Below are 20,096 nucleotides of genomic sequence, written 5' to 3' on the forward strand. Positions count from 1 at the left end.
GAGATTTCTGTGTTAGCACCTGAAGCAGAAGGGGATGCAGGTACTGGAAAGGGAATGCTATTGTTACAGCATAATTAGCTTGAATGTGTATTGTAATCATACAGCATATTTACATTAAAAAGCTTCTATTTCAGTAATTCAGTCAGTACGTTTTCATCTTCTGTTTTTAGCAACAGTAGTGAACCTTGATTCTTCTGTCTTCTTGCCATTTTTGTGCATGTTTCATCTGTATGTCCTTGCTACATCAGCCTGTCTGATAGTGGAGCTTAATGACCGCCCGCTGAGCGCTGTGAGAATGGCTGTAGGGCCCTCTTAACATTTTTGCAATACCCCCCTCCATTGCCTCCTCTAAACCCTGTCCTTGCATTCTGTCCCTTAAACCAATCAACTCTTTTCTTCCTCGTCGCTGTGGAGGAATGAAGCGGATGCTTGGCTATGGCCGACACAGAGGTCTTTCTTTCTTTTCTCTCTCCTGTCTCCTTTTTGTCCCTCTTTTCCTCTTCCCACCATACCTTTTTCTTCTCCTTGCCCTCTGCATCAATCACACTTTCCCAGCTTCGCCCCTTCCTTTCCCTCCTCCTCCTCCTCTCCCCTCCTTTCTCCATTCCCTCAGTTGGCACTCCTGGCATTGTGGGTGGTTGGGTGCCAAGGAGGGGAGGCCTCCTGGCTTCTCAATGTCCCACCATTTTGTGGATTGCTTCTCTAGCGAGCCAGCTGTGTGCATGCAAAGTGTGTGTGAAAGACAGAAAGAGGGAGAATGACGAAAGAAATTGGAAAAACAAGGCTGAGCTCCCTGTGGTTCCTGCCGAGACTGGCACAGAGATCAGGACTTGACCTGACTCTGGCCCTCCTGCAGGCACATTTATACACACATAAATACACTCCACAAACATTACATGCACAAGGTTATCACTACTTTTCCTCCTCATGTCTACCAGACAACCTCCTTTAAACTCAGAACAAGTTAAGAGTTGTAATGTTAAACTATATTTCCTGCTTCTACATGTCTCAAACAAAATATCCATCCAATGTGTAATGATATAAAGCATGAACACAAACTGAAATAAAAGGACACCATATGGTAGTTTCAAAAGAGTCCCTTCAAACACGAGATAAAAAACCAACCGACTGACCCTGAGTTTATCCATAGTTTTAGATAACAGCTCATCTGACCTCGAGGCAAGGACAAAATAAAACGTTAAAAGATTTTTTTTTTTTTTTTTTTTTACAAAAGCACTCATGGAGCATTTAAAAAAACAAGTCTACAAATTCCAGAAAGGGTAACACAACAAGGACAGCTTTGATACGAACATTCACAAAGTAATCTGAATACCTGTGTTCAAATGGAGAGAAACATCAGAAGCGTCTCTGCGCTGTTGAATTTGGGATTGAGGAGTTTTCATAACTAGTGCTTAAACAAATCACCACCAGGTTGATTTTGGCCCTGTTAAATACGAGTTTCATTCTGTGTCATTCTGCGGATTTTGCTTTCAGTTGCAATCGAAACTCTGGTTAATTTCCAGTCAGCGGCTTCTATCAACATCTTGAATGTAAGAGTCACAGGTGAACGCGTGCAAAAGGGACACGGGATCACCTGATCGCATTCCTGAGAGGGCGTACAGTTTCACATTCATATTCGTAAATATTCACAATCATAAAGAAGAAGATAAGATTGACATATCTAAGTTCAAAGGATTTGGTCATGGTAACTTTCCAAGATGATCAGTTATCAGCAAGGTGCTTCGAGCTTTATGGATCTCTCGATCACAGAGAAAAAACACACGCAAGCTCATTAAGATAGACGAAATATATAGTATTATAATATATAATATATATATATATTTTTTTTTTTTTAAAGAACGAATGGTTTCAAATTCCTCAAACCTTCATAATCGCTGTGCAACCTGAGCGCTGTAAATTAAGAAGTAATTTTGCATGTTGACGCTGTTTCACTTTCCAGTAGGCTACTGCCAGGTGATTGAAGCTCATTCTGATAAAGTCTATTGATTTTTTTGGAAGTATTACCAAGTATATTTATATTATATCGAGCTGTAATGAGGTCACAGACTCCGACAGGCTGAGTCAGAGGATTTCCTAAATGATTATCTCTTGACGCAGACTCCAGGCGTCATTCCCGTCAGTGCAAACACAAAATGATACATAATTTGTATTTTGGGTACCTGGTGAGTAAACAAGAGCTCACGGTGAATACCTCCCAACTCCAAAATTTGCTCTATAATGCTGTCACACCTCTGTGCTTTTGAATATGCATTTCGATTCGATGAAATCTATTCAAAGACAATATAATGTTTAAGGAAACGACATGTCGCTCTTCGGTGCCATTTTATCAAGAGCACGATTGTTTGTCACAAACTTAAATTCTATCTCTGTATCTCTCTCGGTCTGTTTTTTTTAGTCTCTCTCTCTCTCTCCTTTCATGCTGTTGCTAGGGAAGCAGGGCGTATGCGCTCCCTGGTCGCGGCTGAAGGGCACAGTAAAAAAAACTGGAATAAGGCGAAAATACTGAGTTTTAATCGAGCAGTTTGGGATGTTCGAGTCTTAACCCCCTCCTGCACACATTTCAAGACAGAAACTCGGGAATTAATGAGTGTAAAATGCCATATTTCGGCGCTTTTTCTCCATTGCCTTATATGGCAGGGCAGAGATATATCGTGCCTGTATTTAATAGGCTGGCCGCTGCCGCTCTGCTTAGAGGCTTCATTTTAACCCTTGTGGTGCTGAATTATTTTTGGAGCAAGAAAAGCATCGGGTCTTAGCTTGTTTCCTTCTCTTTTTACCCAATCAGTGCCACATACTCAAACGAATTGCGCCTTTTTGATGACAATCATGTGCACAACTCGCAATTTACGCACAAAAAAACATGCGTTTAATGCACGGACGCTCGTTTTCTCTCATGTTTTCAATTAAGTTCCCATAAATCCAGTGACTTACTGCGGATGACATTTACAGCACAAAGTACATACCCACTGGTGATGTGGTTTATGCTTCTGGATTTAAATTGTCAAGATGCAGATAGACAACCAAAAGTAGCCTACAACCAAGAACAGGCTGTCATGCTGATTTTAGGGGAAACAAGCTGAGCGTTCTGGCACCATTAGAAAATTGCCACAGGTAGGCTGAAGGCTGCACAGCAACCCTCTGCTGTGTGTCAAATTAATGGTAGTTGAGCCCAAAGGACATGGCACTGGTTTGACGATCAGAGTGTGTGTGACCTATAATTGCAGGGAGATCGAAGCCTCCGTCTGCACATCTGTGCTGCTTTAAGGGGATCGGAAATAAAAAGGGGGACTTCATTGTTGAACATCAGTGCCTCAATTCGAGTGATAAACAAGCTTTGAGTGACACAGTGCTGTCACCTACAGAGGACTATATGTGTTAGCCTATTATTATACAACTGTCATGATCAAACTGCTTTTACTGGTGCAGGTAGCCAAATGGAGATGGTTGACAAAACTGGCAATTTCAGCTCCCTCAGGTGCAGTGTTGCTGCATAAAAAATGTCTGATGCAGTTATAAAAGAACAGTTATGTGAATTGTAATAGAAGTATATGTAGGCATATCTATTGTAAATGCATATATACATCCACACATGATATGTACTTGAATAAAACTCTTACTCTCAACTTAAAGTATTTTCTCATGTGAATAGGCTACATCCGCTGTTGGAGGAGGGATTCCCACGACCTTGCTATCGAAAGAAAAAATACAACTGCACCAATGGATTTTGTGCTGTAACAGTAACGTAGTGATTGATTTGGATTTCCAGATATCCCCCCCCGCAGTCAAGTACGCATGGGACAAACCCCAACCTCTGTGCAAGGTCTCCACCCCCCCCTTCCTGACGTCATGCACCGAGCTGAAGCTATTGCACGAAAAGAGCTGCTCGCAGCCGCACTGTGAATATCTGTATGCTCATAGACAGGACTGTGGAGTGTGCAAAGGAGGGAGGGAGGGAGAGAGAGAGAGAGAGAGAGAGAGAGAGAGAGAGAGAGAGAGAGAGAGAGAGAGAGAGGAGAGGTGGAGGGAATACAGTTTGGATACAACTGGAAAACTACCAAGCGCGCACTGCACGTACCGAGCGGAAGGCACATCGACGGTGCGTAGCCAACATTACCTACCCCCCGTCCCCTGCGATCGGATTCAGGCGAGAATGGAGCTCCCTGCCGCCGGAGAGCACGTCTTTGCGGTGGAGGGCATCGAAAAGAAGCGCATCCGCAAGGTAACGTGAGAGGGAGCATGTTTGCATAGGCGCTCAGGACGTTGAAATATTGCGTTTGACATGAGCCTCACCAAATGTTCCTTCTCCACCATCACAGGGCAAGATCGAGTACCTGGTCAAGTGGCGAGGCTGGTCTCCCAAGTAAGTCTTAATGCAACATTTTCTCCAATAATTAACATGTGCAATGACATTTTTTTATTTTATTTTGCAACTAAATCAAGTGTTGTTACTTAAAAATGCCATTCATCAAGGGCGTGCGCGCCAGTGTGTTGTTGTTGTGTGTGTGTGTGTGTGTGTGTGTGTGTGTGTGTGTGTGTGTGTGTGTGTGTCAGTGTGAGTGTGAGAGAAAGAGAAAGCTGGGAGAGCGCGGTCGGTATGTGTTTCAGTGTATCCGCGGATGCCTTCACTAATTTATGCGAGGGAAGGGGGTAGGCACAGCCATGTAATCCCGTTTTAATTATTTCTGCTCCGCCAGCGAATTTACGAGACAGTGGTGCTAAAATGGCCGACTGTATGCTGGTGCTGGAGGACCCTTTGGAGAGCACATACTTATTTGTGTTTGACATTTTGGCTCTGCAGATGCATGCGTCCTCATGGTGGATTTGCTTTAGCGGGAATGTGACTGATAGCCACAGTTGTTGCACACAAAACAAATCTGATGTTAAACTGGCGGCCTGCCTTACCTGTCCACTCTACACTGACTGCACAGTGAAGATGTGGGAATGTGTATTTGTGGGTGACGGACAGAGGTTGAGACCTGCACGTGTGTAAATTCGAAAAAGGAAGTTTGAACGTGACAGCTCTCTAACAGTTGCTCTCTCCTCTCTGCAGATACAACACATGGGAACCAGAGGAAAACATCCTTGACCCGCGTCTCCTCGTCGCGTTTCAACACAGGTGAGAGAGATGTGGACTTCGGACGAGGTCGCGCAGCCTCCAGTTCAGCCATGACCATAAATGGGCATGGGAGGAGGGGCGCTTTAGTAACTCTATCACTGAACCCCCCTGCTCCTCCTCCTCCTCCTCCTCCCCACAGGACGGTCTCCTGGGGAAAAGGCTGGGGATGTGGTAGTGAGAATTCCTAAATCATACTAATGGGAAGATCGGACACGCAGAAATATGCGTGGATGTAGATGTAAATTGTAACAAATTATCATCTTATTATGTGATTTTGCGTCAGGAATTTGAAGGCTCAACGCATGCCATGACCCAATTTCACAAAGAAAACTGAATAAGGTGCCTTTATTGCCATAAGGTGCATGATGGACCAATTAAATTGGAAAGGCAATCCCTGCATGGATCAAACTACATATATTTGTTTATAATCGTATTTTTACTAGTTTGCAACTGGAATGCTTTAGCAGGACAGGTGCTAAATTAGCAGCTGCACTCCAGAGCCTGACTGTTTTTATGTAGGGTGCAGGGCACAAGTGCAGCAGTTTGTTGAGGTTTAATGTGAGGAGGCCAAGCTGCTGCCTCATCACCATACTAGTCTGAGATCTGCTAACAGGCTGAGCTGTGCTTTGCTTCTGCAGGCTAAAATTCGTATAGCCCTTTCCACCGAAGAGAAAATCGTTCAACAACACTAGTTTTGACACATCTCATGCAACTGCCACCTTTAGTTTGCTATATAATGTTGTGGACACAGAATATCTCACCTTGGATGCATTAATTGTCAACCTGCTTTCAATCTTGGGTCAAGAGGCTTAATAGAGGCCTGTAAGATAATCAGAAACACATCAATGTCAATCTCGGAGGTTAAGATGTTAATGAATACAAATGTTGCTGTCATTTTAGCCCTGTGGCGCGTGCACAACATGCTTGCTGGACCCATGAGGCCTGTGAGATATACTCTCTCTGTAGGCCACCAGGTCGCTCGTGGGATTGGCGTAAAGACACGATGGCTGGGGAAAGGAATTCACATTTCTGAAAAGGCTAATTGACATGCAGTGCTCTCCAACGTTTCCAGTGTACCGCTCTCATATTCCCCCGCAGCCTGCCTGCCTGGCTGGCTATGTGTGTGTGTCTGTGTGTGTGTGTGTGTGTGTGTGTGTGGGGCTCTGGGCTGATGGTCATGGAGGGCTGCCTCTGCGCCGTGTGTGTGGATTCCTCTCTGCTCCCAGAGGATGGGGGAGGGGATCCGACGAGGGAGGCTGTAATTGCCAAATCTTCTGTGAATAGGGGTCACCCCGTTGGACGCTGTTTGAAATCGCACACATTATAGCATTAAAATGTAGCCTGTTTATTGTGGCAATTTTCTGGCAGCTCTGATAGTTTGAACATCTGTAGCAAGAGGCCAACAATGGGCTGGGTTTACGCATGCCTGGTGAAGCCTGTATGCAGCCGGCCTTCACCCACCACTGGTTATTTATGAGCCAATGATGAGTCAAGGTTTATATCAGGGAGCAATATTTCATAGACAACCCAAGTGCTCGGTCTAGTCACTACAACAATAACACGTTTTCCTCACTCCTCCCTCTATAAAAACAGTTCCATGTTTGTTATTAGTCAGATTGTAGGCGTTTTGTTGCACAAGGCATGGTGGTTTGCATGTTTTCAACAGCAGCATGTATCCCAGAAGTACTCCACAATGTTGTATTTATCCAATTTCATCCCTACCTCATGACCCTAATTAGAGATTGAATGTAGAAGGAAGGGCGTGCTGGAGGAGGGAGGATGTTTGAAAGACAAGGAGAGATTTTCCCTGCTGTAGCCTTAATTGAATTTCTCCGGGATAATGAGAATATGGAATTGCCGATTACCATGGAGAGCAATGCAAATAAGGACCATAATGCTTTGCAGCAGGTCACATGTGGGCATTCATTAGTCCTCCAAATCTAAATTCCTCTTTTGACCTTGAATAGGTAGAAAAGAATTAACGAATACTCCAAATGTCAAACCTGTAATTTTCTATGTGATCTAATTAGATGTTTAATGCAGAAAGGTGAAACACTGTCAGTCAAATGAGATGTTGTGTATAGAAGGTAAATATGGTGGAAGGAAATTTAATTATCTTTTGTTTTCACAGAGAGAGTCAGGAGCAGCTGATGGGATATCGCAAACGGGGGCCAAAACCAAAACATCTTTTACTCCAGGTAATTTTCTTCTTCATCATCTACAGGTCATCGCAGACATGATAGTATCTGTGGAAATGTCCTGCTTTTTTAAGCCTTCCAGTTAGTTTGACTCTGAGAAACCAAAAAGGAGGAATGGGCCTGTCAGGTGCAGTCATTGTGATCGTGGTTATTAATAGATTTCTTTTAAAGAGATGGAATAAAAGGCAAAGAGAGGATGGGGTTCTATAGCTGGACTTGTCTGCACACTCATCATGAAACGGGTTGTTGCCTGAGGTTACGCAAGCGTTGCTTGAGTGCACTCATGTTCATTATTTCTTTATGCTAAATAGCTTTATATGCAAAACACAAGTTTTAAAGCAAGCGTGTTATTGTAGGGTATTTTTGCACAAAGTGAATCAGGAGAATTTTTTTCATGTCCCTGTTTGCAAAAGACAAAAATAAATGGCGGAAAGTAGCACTTGTGTCGTGCTATGACTATCTTAGCTCAGGCCTTTACAGGACCTTATTCTGAGCCAAATGTGATTATATATTTTGAGAGACTCTGAGCTGATTGCTATGCAGTGTCACTCCTTAAGAGGCATACCACTCTGCCAGAGTCACACGTGGCCAGCAATCAGGGATAAAGCGTGACATGTCTGGTGGCACTTCTCTGACCTGAGGTCACAGCCAAAGCGTCTTGAGCGTTCCGCTGCAGTGCCCCTCTGACGGCCTGAAGGGTCAGCCTGTACAGGAGGAGGGGGAGGGGACAAGATGGTGGGAGGGCTGTCGTTTTAACCTGAGACCTGATTGGATAGTTTATTTCAATTTCCGATAGGCTTCAGCATCTTGTAAACTTTCATTTTCTCTGAATTTTGGCCTGCGTGTGAGCTTCAAGGTCTAAAAATCTGGATATCTGAGCCCCCAACAAGTGCAATACTAAATTGGCCTAAAATGTAGCTGCAGTGCTTATCTATTCTGGGATGCAGGCTGAAAAAGGCGGCCAATGGCAGGCTTTATACCAAAAGTCTACATTGGGGAGTCAGACTATTATATTCTTGACTTGACAGTAAGATTTTTATGAAAACAGTTGAAATGTTCAACTTGGTCTCTTGTCTCTTTCTTCAAGGTACCCTCATTTGCCAGAAGATCCTGTATCCCTGCAGGTTTTGAGGAATCATCTCAGGATGCAGAGGTTAGCGTCAAGTCCGATCCCGTCCCGGTCCAGCGTCCTCAGCCTCAACAGTACCAGCTCAACAGCAAGAAGCACCATCAGTACCAGCCCAGCAGCCAGGAGGTCCCCGCTGACCAGCCAACCAATGGCAAGAAGAAGTTCATCTACCAGCTCAACAGTAAGAAGCACCACCACTATGAGCCGGACCCGAACATGTATGATGCTCAGGCTTCCAGGCTCAAAGAGGTGGTCAAAGTTCAGGAACTGGCCAGTAAACCGGCAAATCCTGGCTGGAACTTACCGCTGGCCTTGCAGCAGAAATGGGTTCGAGACAAAGACACAGGCTGCTTGAGCAAAGTCAAAGAGTTGGCAGTGGAGGTGAGGAAACCAGCTGTTAAAGACACTAACAGTGAACAAGCCCTTAAACCCAATCCTAAGCAGGCAACCTTGCCTAGCGCTATTAGCAGCAAAATGAAGATAATCAAGAACAAAAACAAGAATGGACGTATTGTTATTGTCATGAGCAAATATATGGATGGCAACAAGGTTCATGGAGCAAAGGGTAAACACGGGGAATCATCGAGCGAAGTCAAACACCAAAACACCAAACCTCTAGAGAACAATCCAGCACACACAACCAAAATGATGGAGCACCCGGAGAACGGTATCCCCAAAGAGCTCTGTAACGGTAGCTCCCTCCCTGCCGCAGAGCATCCTTTAAAGTGTTCCCCAAAGGACAGACATTTCTCCAAACCTTCGCCAAGCACAGCAGAGGAATACAACACCGAAGTGGCTCGCGGTCAGGCGGATTTACCAGATGATCTACCCCTTCAGTTGACCGCTAGCTCGCCCCTGACGTCCTGGGCTGTTGACACCAACATCGCGACCCCTACATCCGTCGACCAGATCAGGATCCCTTCTTTCCCCAACGACCGCAAGCGAAAGCTATCAGATCATGTTGAGGACAGGAGTGTCTCCAAAACCTACCTGACTTCCAGAAGCTTCAGTGTCCCTAGCACTGTAGTCATGCCACCTCAGGACAAACCTATGGACCTCCACTGTAGCGGCTCAAGCCGCAGCAGTACATGTACATATGAGGTTGTGGACTCTGGCAGCCAAGAGGAGCCGATGGACCTAAGCTGCCCAAAGACTAAGAAGCAGGTGGAGCTGGAAATACAGCCGGAGCCTGAGCTTGTTGTCACAAACACACCTCCTGTGACAGAAGACACACAGAAATCCACAGAGAAATCTAAAGAAGCACCTGTTGAAAAAAACTCCCCTTTTATGGGAAATATCATAATCACTGACATCACAACAAACAGTCTCACCGTCACCTTCAAGGAATATGTTTCTTTTTAATAAACCGTTTGTAAAATGGGACTACCAGTGACCAATTGGATGAAACCCTGTTAATATGTACATAATGTAAAAACATCAGAATTTTGTATATGTGGAAATTTATAATTTATCATTCAAATTCAATATGTTTCTTATACTGTTTTATACCGTAACTCCTCTGTGACGTCGTAGCCAAGAAAGTGCCCTCGAGGATTTGAGCGAATGCATTCAGGTGGATGTGTTCCACTTTAAAAAAAACTGTTTATTTGTCATATGGAGCTTAATGGGATACTTTTGCTGTTGTTTCATATCTGTACCAAACTTATAACCTGAGATGTAAGGTTTATACATATTTTGTATGAATAATATCACTTATTTTGGTCCTGATAGAAAGTAGAGAGGGTGTTGTTGAGTAATGGTGATCAAAGATCAAATTGAAAGCACTTAATAACATTTTCATATGTTGGTTTGTGTCATTACGAGTGGAGAAACAGCTGTTCTCTTTAAGTCTTATTTCACTTTTTACTCCAGACAGGTACCCTCAGACTGAATTGGGATATTTAGTTACATGTTTTGTTTGTGGCTTGTTTGAGAAATGATTAGCCATGATGACTTGCAAATGTTAAAAGCAGGCGTGTCTGAATACAGTCTAAACACAGTGTGGGACGCGCTCGGCTGTGTCAACAACTTTAAAGAAATGTCCTGGTCTTTTCTTCTTTTGTCAGGTTTTTGTCTTGCTATTGAGAAGCAACAAAGCCGTCAATGGATATGCCCTTGCAACCCAATCTATTGCTATGTTGCACATTTCACCTTTAGCAAACATTTGTGGAAGAAAACGTGACATCTCAAAGGTTTGTTATCATTAAGAAAATGGTGTCATTTATGTGTGACTTCCCGTTAAGACGACGTATCGATTCTTACCATAATTAGGTCGGGATTTATTATTGTTGACCTCAGATATGGCTGGAGTAACTTTAAAAAATACATATGCTAGTCTCATTAGGAGTCCCATAATGTCACACAGGTTAGCAATGTTCATCTCATTTTGCTTTTGAAGCTCATTATATGATCTGAAAAACACTTTGACTTCTATTTGCTTTAGAAAAAGCTTCTGTTATGAGTATGTTACACAGATTGAATGTGTGAATGAATGCTGCCTTTGTATACTGTTACATGTGATCCAATGAGTGCAAGCTGTTTTGAATATGCTGCTGAAAATTCAAATGTCAAAGCTGTTGGATGTAACCTGCATTTGAGTCTAAATTGCTTTCTACGCTCATTTAATGCCAAACCAGTAAGAATGCTAAAATGCTATGATAAAAAAAATTAAGCATATTTATTGACATTTAATTTGTTGTTCAAAAACAGTTACAAAGATGCTCTCTGCATCAGACGCTGCAGGTGACTCCATTGAACAGTTAAAAAGATATTTTGAGTCTGTTTGCTCATTTTTATCCTCGATCTTTTGCTTTGTTTTGTTTGTTCTTCCTGGCACTTGGTTTAAAATCAAAATGATTGATATAAAGTATGTTCTACCAAGAGTGGGTTGACTTAATGCTGTTGATACAGCTTACTGGATGGTATGTTTCACAATAAAGAAAGAAATGACCTCTGATATGTTGTTGCACTGATATTTGTTGGGTTGGTTATATTGAGCATACTATTGGCAAACTTCATTTTATTTTATTTTTTTTTATCATTGTTCATGCCCTGCAGTTGTTATGGAGCCTTTCTGCTCATACAGAGAAAGAATGGAACAATAAACACTAGAAACACTAACTTGGTTGTGAACCATGAATAGAAAAACAGATCATGTTTCATAATCACAAATGATCCTGCACAAAAGGCCCTCTGTATTGCATAACAGCACCGGCCACTTGTATTATTAAAACTTTACCCATGCATTATTTTTCTACTGTAGCTCGACCCCAAGCAGGAATGTAAACATCACAACATTACTGGAGGGAATGGCTGTTGTCTAATCAAAAAGAAAGGCGTCATGGATGGTAAGTGTGTTGCCGTTACTTGGCTTAAAAGCCTGTTTCTTCCAGCACAAAAAGGCCGTCAGTATGACATTTAAAAATAATGTATCTACAGTAGGCTTCATGGCATTTCCAGATCATTGGTCTAAGTTGTTATGAAGGGCTGTGTTGTCTCGTAAAGGGCCAGTTTCACTATGACACCAATTCTCCCTATATTATTATCATACAGTAAAATATAAAGCTAAGTTCAGACCTAAAAATACACAGATATGCAAAGCTTCTGATACACATTTGTACAAATCTCAGCTGGCCTTTCATGACATTGCCAAATGTGTAGGCCTCTCTCAGTCTTGTCTTTGGATATTGGTTATTATATACACACATCTTTTGTACATCTGTCCGTCCAGGGAGAGAGTTAGGTTTCCTTATCCAAAGTGAAGGTCTAAGAACAGAGGGTGTGGGTGTACAAATTGTAAAGACCATTGAGAAACATTTGTGATTTGTGATATTGGGCTGTATCAACAAAATTGACTAGACTTAGGATCATTAAAAGGCCTGATCTAAAATTATAAGCCGATATTGTTGTTGCTATATGCTGGAATCTGAAGCTTGTAAAGAGAATAACTCTTGAATGTTTTGAGTGATAGAAAGGCCCAGGAATGTGTGTGTGTGTGTGTGTGTGTGTGTGTGTGTGTGTGTGTGTTTTGTGTGTTTGTTGTGTTTCGAATGTGACACAAATGTCGAAATGCTCGAAGGATGCCAGTTTTCCATCATGTCCACCTATTTCTTTTTTAAATGACTAAACTTTCTCTCTGATCCCCCTTATTTCTCACAGAAGAAGCTTACAAGTGCATAAAATCCACATGAAGTCAAAGAAAATGATTTTCAAATGGGGTGAAACACTAAAGGTGACACATTCCTGAAACCTTTACATGTCTGTCATCTGTATGGATCTGTATCGGGCGGCTTATCAGTTAGTATGGGGCTACCATTTCACAAGAATTACCTTTACGTTAACTGTACATTTGTCCTAAGCCCATGTTCACTCATAAAAACAGACATTTCATCTCCTCTCCCTCTCTGGGATCTCTCGTTGGAAATGGCCTATTAGGACCAGCCGAAGTGCACATTAAGAGTTAGGCCTGATTAACTTCAAGTTCAAACATCGCTGTCAGTAGCCACTTTATACATCCAAATAAAGCTATTAATTAACAAATAAAGAACACATTTCCGTTGTTGTTTGCGCTGTATGAGCTCCTGAAGTCTATTTAAAGCAAAAATGTGAAAATCCAATCGATTACTCCAAACAGGCCTACGGGGGACTGTCTAAAACTATCTGCCAAAGACACGCATGGCAGCACATTTTCTCAGTTGCGAAACTCAGTCGATATCAGTTGATATGAACGGAATTTCAAAAGTCATGAACACACACAGCCTCTCTCTCTCTCTCTCTCTCTCTCTCTCTCTCTCTCTCTCTCTCAAGGCTATCTCTATATGTCCTTCATGGCTTTGAACCAACTATGTGAGTCAGTCATGCATCAGGAAACTGAAACATCGTTGAGCAGGGGAACATATTTATAGACCAAGTGTGATGTTTCACATTCCCCCTTTATCATTTTACCCACCAGCAGCCTGCACAGTGTCGGTTTCACAGTGAAGCCTCACATGATCATGTTAGCAGCAGGATTGTTTGGATAATTTAAAGCCCAGTGTGACCTGGAGGAGGCCTGTTTCACAGAACATCAGTAGATCTAAATAAAGAGGTAATATTTTAAAGTAAAAAAAATAAAAGGGGCTTCCATTAATTATGGAATTACCTGTATTCTCTTTTCAAATACACAAAACAATTGAGGTTTCCTGAGTGGATCTTTCATTGTATCTACAAAGAGCTGTTAAACACAAATAACTGTAACCTAAAAACCTAAGATAGTTATAGTGTGAGAAAAGAGACGCTTTCTAATTCAAAGCATGCGCTGAAATATGGCAAAGCTGCAGGTTTCTCGCTTGTGGTTGTGTGAGCCATGCACCTTCAGCAGAAAATGTCGCCCGGTAAAGTAGGACAGTGAACAGCGAGCTGTGTGCAGCAGTTGCCCAGAAACCAGAGAGCCAATAATGTTCTCACAGAGCCAGCACTGTTTATTCATGTACGGCTGTCGCCATTGCGGCTCCCGAAGACTCACTTTTCATCGACTCACAGCCAAATATGGAGAACCGCAGCAGCGCAGCAGTCTGTGTGAAGCATGCATGCTCTCTGCCCGCACCAGACGCCTTTCTCTCTGAACACAAACCGTGCAGGCTCTAGCCATTATAGTACCGACAGGAAATGTCGGTCTATGACTATCAAAATGGTGGTTCATATTTCGACGGCAGCCACAACGCATCTTTTGTCCGCGGCGCGCCCGCCTTTGTCTGCTCCACAGCGGGGAGAATTTAAACAGATAGCAGCAAATATATCATTCAGTATCTTGTTAGAGAATCAAGACGGACAGACGACAGACCGCCTCCCTGCTTATGTTGCGATTTCATTTCCCACATCTGCAGTAAATGATCCAAAATCTAATTAACCTCACAAATAATTACAATTAATTAAAGCCATGCCTATTTACTTTCATGCGCGTCATTTAATGTAACTATTAAGTCAGGATTTCACAACATAGCCTATGATAAAGAGCGCTGATCAAGAAGAAATTGAGAGAAATCCATTTGTAGGCAATATTTTTCAATTATACTATGAATTTTTGGTAAATTCGTGTCAATTAGCTGTGAGGGTTTCTGTTATTATGTCACCTTTTATCTGCATCCGCCTGTGAAAGCTGCGACGTCTTTTAATATGGCCTCAGTGGCCAAATCATTTGTTGTCAGTCAGTGGAAGTTTCTGGCCCACATCAACAAAAAGGCTTTGGTGTTAGATGCGTGATGCGGGGACTTTAGACCTGCTTTATTCATTCAATGAACATAAACTCTCACAGGCCTGCACATGTTTCACAGCCTGACTGCACACGTATTCATTTTGAATAGACAGACTGGAGAAGAGAAAGAAAAACGGAGTAAAAATTCTGAAAATTAAAATAATCCAGTATTGTGCCCATGGTCTATTGTGTTTAGAGCATTTTAATTCATTTGAATTAGTTTTTCAAATTGTAACCTATTTGACCTTTCAGCTCAGTTGAAAGGGTAATGATGACCTGGATGCTTTGGCAGGTACAAGGACTGCAAGGTTACGCCGACGTCTCATTTATTTATTTTTATTCTATTTTTCCATTTAAAAAATGTAGCTGATGAATGTAGGGAATTGCACATGAGGCCTGCAGAAAATGAAGCTAAAGCTCCGCACTTTACTCGCATTTGTGGTTAATTTGTGTGATTACTAATCCGAGTGAATGTTTAAATCACCACATTAGTTGTTCAATATATTCCAGAAAAGCTGGCTGTTGGGCTTTTTTTCTCCATAATAATAATAATACTAGCATAATAATAATAACATTATAATTTGCTACTGACTGCAGAAATACAAACATTTTATGTTTAAATACATTATAAGTGCTTCGTTTTATTTGTGTAGTAAACAGCCAATAAATAAAAAACTCAATAAAAAATAATGTTAACAATAATAATAATTATTATTATTACAATGATGTTTCCAAAGTAATAATCTTACTGCCGTCACTGAGGAATAACCAAAATCTTAGAAACATCAGGCCCTCATGGCCATATTTCTACAAGAAGGAATGAAGAAGATTGAATAATATAAAACATCTTTGTTGCCTATGAATGCACAAAACATTCTTCCATTGATTACAGAAATAAAGTTGGCTCTCAATATTTTGTTTCCATAAACCAGAAACAGTTCAGCTGGTTTAATAATATACATTTAGCCAAAACGTAACTTCACTAACACTAACTCCAACCAAACAGTTTACCAAATACAGTTACACCTTAACGAGATTTAAACTCATTCAGAAAGTATAATAATGAAATGTAGCCCTTTAGAATAAAAACTGCTGACTATAAAGGCTGTGAATATTCTGTTTCTTTTTTGAGTGAAGAAATCGACATTAATAAGCTCGTTTTGGACCGTATTTGCATTTTATGTAATTTGGTTTGTTTAATAAAAATCTAATGATTCTAAATCAACTGACGTCCCTTTACTTTTTACGTGCAATAGATTAAACAAAAATAAATAGCCCCTGGATCATTAAAAACCGACGACCCTTTCATTATTTTTTTTATTATTTTTTTTGGTAATCCATTGTGTTATAAACGCATTGTTTGTGGGCTACAAACTGAATTATGTGCGCAGAAGGTGAACGATTGTTTGCTGCTTCACGGATAGACACAGCGTGCGTAAAATATTCATGTGCAGTCCAATTACGCATCGTGTGGCATTAAATTGTGATTTGTGTGCTAATTTCTGTTGCTATTTAGCACCTGAGAAGCTGAAATTGTAAACGAAACTGTTGTGTGCAGATTGTATTAAACACATTATTTTAAATAAGCAATCATTAACTTATCCAAATCAAAGTGCGTCTGATGGTTACTGTAAAGTTGTTACCATATATGGGACATATCTGACCGTTAATGTTCTTTTTTTGGTACAATTTTATGTAGGCATTTATATCAATGAGGACATTCATTTGAATGTTGTTATTGAATTATTCCTGCTTTTACATGTAGGCTTTTGACTAATATTTACAAATGTGTTTTGTAAATGTGTTGTACACGTGTGAGGAGGAAACATTTGATTAAACCGGGCAATTTCCTCTCTCATTGATTTAATTTCAAATATATATATATATATTTCTTTTTTAATACAAGTGAAATTAAAATATGAATTTCTTCTTCATGTACCCCCTCGGGGACCTCAGGGGTGTCCGTGGACCGCTCTGACTTTGATTGTCCCACTGTGCCAGACATTCCTGTACAGCAGCCAGAGCAGCGGGGCTCCGCCCCTTCACTCAGAAACCCGGAGCACGTAGCAACAACCGAGCCAATGTGCTCCACCACGATCCGTCCTACCGACTGCGGTGCCTGGCAACAGAAAAAGACGTGATGACGTCCTCTCCAGATTGCGTATTATGGGATGTGCGGAATTAAACAACCCGAAGAGGACACGGGGAAGCCAAAAAATAATAAAAGAGACAGAAATAAGCGAGGTGCATGGTGAATCATGGAGCTCTCGGCTGTTGGTGAGAGCGTCTTCGCAGCCGAGTCTATCATTAAACGGCGGATCAGACGGGTATTCGCTTCTTCTTCTTTTTTTTTACCCACAGGCTGTGTCTCCACACCTATTACGCAACCATTTGTTTGTGCGGAGCCTACAGGCAATCCTCTGATAACCTGAATCTATTACGGATCTGTTTTGCAGGGTCGCTGGGAATATCTCGTGAAATGGAAGGGCTGGTCTCAGAAGTGAGTATTGTAACCGAGGCTGCGAAGGACAGCGCTCCATCCTGGCCGCTCGTACAACTGCACCACCTCAGACTCTGTCGTAATTCAGCTTGTGGATGTTTTTTTTTAATCATTTCATCTGCATGCTCTGTATGCAGTAGGTCAGTGTCAGGTCACTGTATGCCTGGTGGCTATTGTGCACAAGTCATGAGGTTGTAAATGCCTGAGCTTCAGCCCGCTGGGATGCATTAAAGTCCACACTAGCTTTAGCAATGGCTGGGTTCACCATGCGTCACTGTCCGCTAGTCTGGAATTGCAGCGCGTTCGCTTTGATTAAAGTATTACACCGCGCGCGTGTGTGTGTGTTTGTGTTGATAAGTGATTCGCGGTAACAAACACCTCTCCTCCTTGTTGTTGGGACACAGGTACAGCACTTGGGAGCCGGAGGAAAACATTCTGGATGCACGTCTCTTCGCTGCCTTCGAGGAGAGGTGAGGGTTTGACAGCGCAGCAGTAGGCCTCTCTCAGAAACAAGACGGCATCGCGTTTTCTGTGCCACAAACATGCTCAATCAAATAAGACATTTGGTCTACTTTTGAATCTTTAAATATGTTTTGGAAGGAAGTGATTCCGGGATGATTCTGTTGCAGTTCAGATAGTTGCAATGTGCGATCCAATTTTCTTATCACAACCAGCGTATTTGCTGTATTCCGATTTATTTTTATTTAACTTATTTCTAATAAAAAAACCTGTCTTAAACATTTCACTGCATTGGCAGAGTTTTACCCTCACTTGGAAAATTAGATTTTCCGTTTCAAAAATAGACTAAATTAAATATATTTGTTAATGTGTTGTGATGAATCTTTTTAATGATTTTTATTCATTAGGGAGCGCGAAAGGGAGCTGTTCGGGCCGAAAAAGAGGGGTCCCAAACCTGAGACATTTCTCTTGAAGGTGGGTACATCTTTTGATGCGCATTTCATGGTTTTCATTTAATCTTCTCACCTTTCTGAGGCGATACAGATGATGAGTCATTTCCATCATATGACAACTACATCCATATTCATTCTGAAACTGTTGGACTGTGATTCACAAACTGGTGGAATGACAATTGCAACCCAAAAGAAAAAGCCTTCATTTAGGCACCCACTCTGTGCTTTTCATGAGGTTAAGTTGAATAGCCTACAGTGCTTAAACATCCTGTGTATAGGCTATTATATCGTTTTATGTAGCTGACATGCATTCCTTAAAAAGCGAAGCAGTTTTAGGACGAGGCCTTGGACACTCAGTGTAACCAAACAGATCTGCAGCTGCTTCACTTTAAACCTTTTACATTTCCTCAGGAGACTTCAAATTCTCATCTCCGGAAAGCCTTCTCTCATACACGTTATTTGCTCTGTCCTCAGGCCAAAGCCAAAGAAAAGGCGTATGAATTTAGAAGAGAGGCTCCGAGGGGGATCCAGGTTTCCTATCCCATCCCGGAGCCTGTCATAACACCGAGGGCCCGGGAGGGTTTACGCACCGTGGTTCCCACAATCTTCCCACCGAGCGCGGTCAACAGAGGGGAAAGTGTCCACGTCCGACCACCAGAGCCAGAGAGGAGGCCCAGACCGACTCCAACAGCTTCTCTGACAGTCCAAGAAGCCGTCCGGTTCCCCAAAAAGAGAGGGCGCAAACCCAAGCTGCAGTTACATTATCAGAAAGATAATGAAGGCAGCTCAGCAGAGCCGGACACCAAACGGAGCAGGTCACTGGAGGAGCCGGTGTCACACGGTTTGTCCAACATGTCCCGACGCTTGTTTCATCACGGAGAGACGTCAGATCACAGCCTCATCCAGCTGACTAGGAGGTTTCAGGAGAAGACCACGATAACACCCAAACACGGCAGCGAGCAGAGACACGCAGGGTTGTCTTACAGCTGCGCATTCAGTCCAGATGTGCTGAAAAGTGATCAGGGGGGAGACAGGACTAAATGTTTGAGCAGGATGTCTATTCCTCGGCCCAGCAGCTCTGCAGAACACCGCAGACATCAGGTGAAAGAGTGCTGTGTGCCCCGGGAACAACCGGCTGTCAGCTCCACACAGTCCGAGTCCATCCATGATCAGTCCACGCGACCAGCCTCGTCCTGGACCCCCAGTTACACCAACCTGGACACTGTGACCGTGACAGATGTCACCATGAACTTCTTGACAGTAACCGTGAGAGAGAGCAGAACGGAGAAAGGCTTTTTCAGAGAGAAAAGATGAGAATGCTTCAGATATAGGTCAGAAGAGGCTATAATATGCGTAAATAATTGTTTAAGAAGCTAACTAACAAGCCTACTATAATACTATATTTTTTTCTATACTTCCAAACGTGTGCATACAGATATTTAATATGCTGAAAATAAAAAAAATGAAAGTGACATGGTGAGTTTTTGTTTTTTACACTCAATATTATCTCGTCATCTGTTTTTGTCTTGTTTCTTTTAGAAACTGTTCAAACATGTCATCATAAACAACCTTATCATAGAGGCTAATTTGTGGAATAATCCCACAACATGAATTTGCTAAAACGCATCCAGCTATTGATTATGACTGTTCAAAGTTACAAAGTTTCATCCTAGCTTCAAAGTGAGTCTGGAAGAAAATTCCCAATCCCGTCTTTCACCTTGTAAGGCCACGTGAGTCTAACAAGGTTGTGAAATGAAGGCTATAATATACAGCCTACTTTTTTCCTTTTCCAAACTAATTATTAATAATGTTAGTAGGCAGCAGGTTCACGTCTCATAATCGAAATACTCAATCTCACTTAGAATTAGTTATATTTGATTGCAGGACAATTAAACTATTGAAGACCTAAATAAATTACCCATGCGGCCCTAATCTAAAAGATGATTAGACAGCGGAATCAAGTATTTTTGTAAAGGCTTTACTTCTGTA

General features: G+C 42.0%; 1 protein-coding gene across 1 annotated transcript; it reads left to right on the top strand.

The window, feature by feature from the left end:
• Nucleotides 1–3,905: 3,905 nt before the first annotated feature.
• On the top strand, nt 3,906–19,579 carry cbx4 (chromobox homolog 4 (Pc class homolog, Drosophila)). The gene is made up of 11 exons (XM_078269465.1): nt 3,906–4,240; nt 4,338–4,381; nt 5,072–5,137; nt 7,269–7,335; nt 8,423–9,822; nt 16,698–16,857; nt 16,952–17,023; nt 17,153–17,196; nt 17,601–17,666; nt 18,063–18,129; nt 18,582–19,579. Exons 1-11 carry the CDS (start codon nt 4,172–4,174, stop codon nt 19,419–19,421), a joined length of 2,895 nt encoding a protein of 964 aa, XP_078125591.1. The 5' UTR covers nt 3,906–4,171; the 3' UTR covers nt 19,422–19,579.
• The last annotated feature ends 517 nt before the right edge of the window (nt 19,580–20,096 follow it).

Source organism: Sander vitreus, chromosome 15 (assembly GCF_031162955.1).
Source record: "Sander vitreus isolate 19-12246 chromosome 15, sanVit1, whole genome shotgun sequence".
Taxonomy (NCBI): domain Eukaryota; kingdom Metazoa; phylum Chordata; class Actinopteri; order Perciformes; family Percidae; genus Sander; species Sander vitreus.

What these genes read in the sequence shown, in the direction of transcription:
- cbx4 (XM_078269465.1), top strand. Translation starts at nt 4,172, where the DNA reads ATGGAGCTCCCTGCCGCCGGAGAGCACGTCTTTGCGGTGGAGGGCATC. An exon ending in AAAAGAAGCGCATCCGCAAG is followed by an intron (nt 4,241 to 4,337) that starts GTAACGTGAGAG and finishes CCACCATCACAG; the next exon opens with GGCAAGATCGAGTACCTGGT. An exon ending in TTCAAGGAATATGTTTCTTT is followed by an intron (nt 9,823 to 16,697) that starts TTAATAAACCGT and finishes CCACTGTGCCAG; the next exon opens with ACATTCCTGTACAGCAGCCA.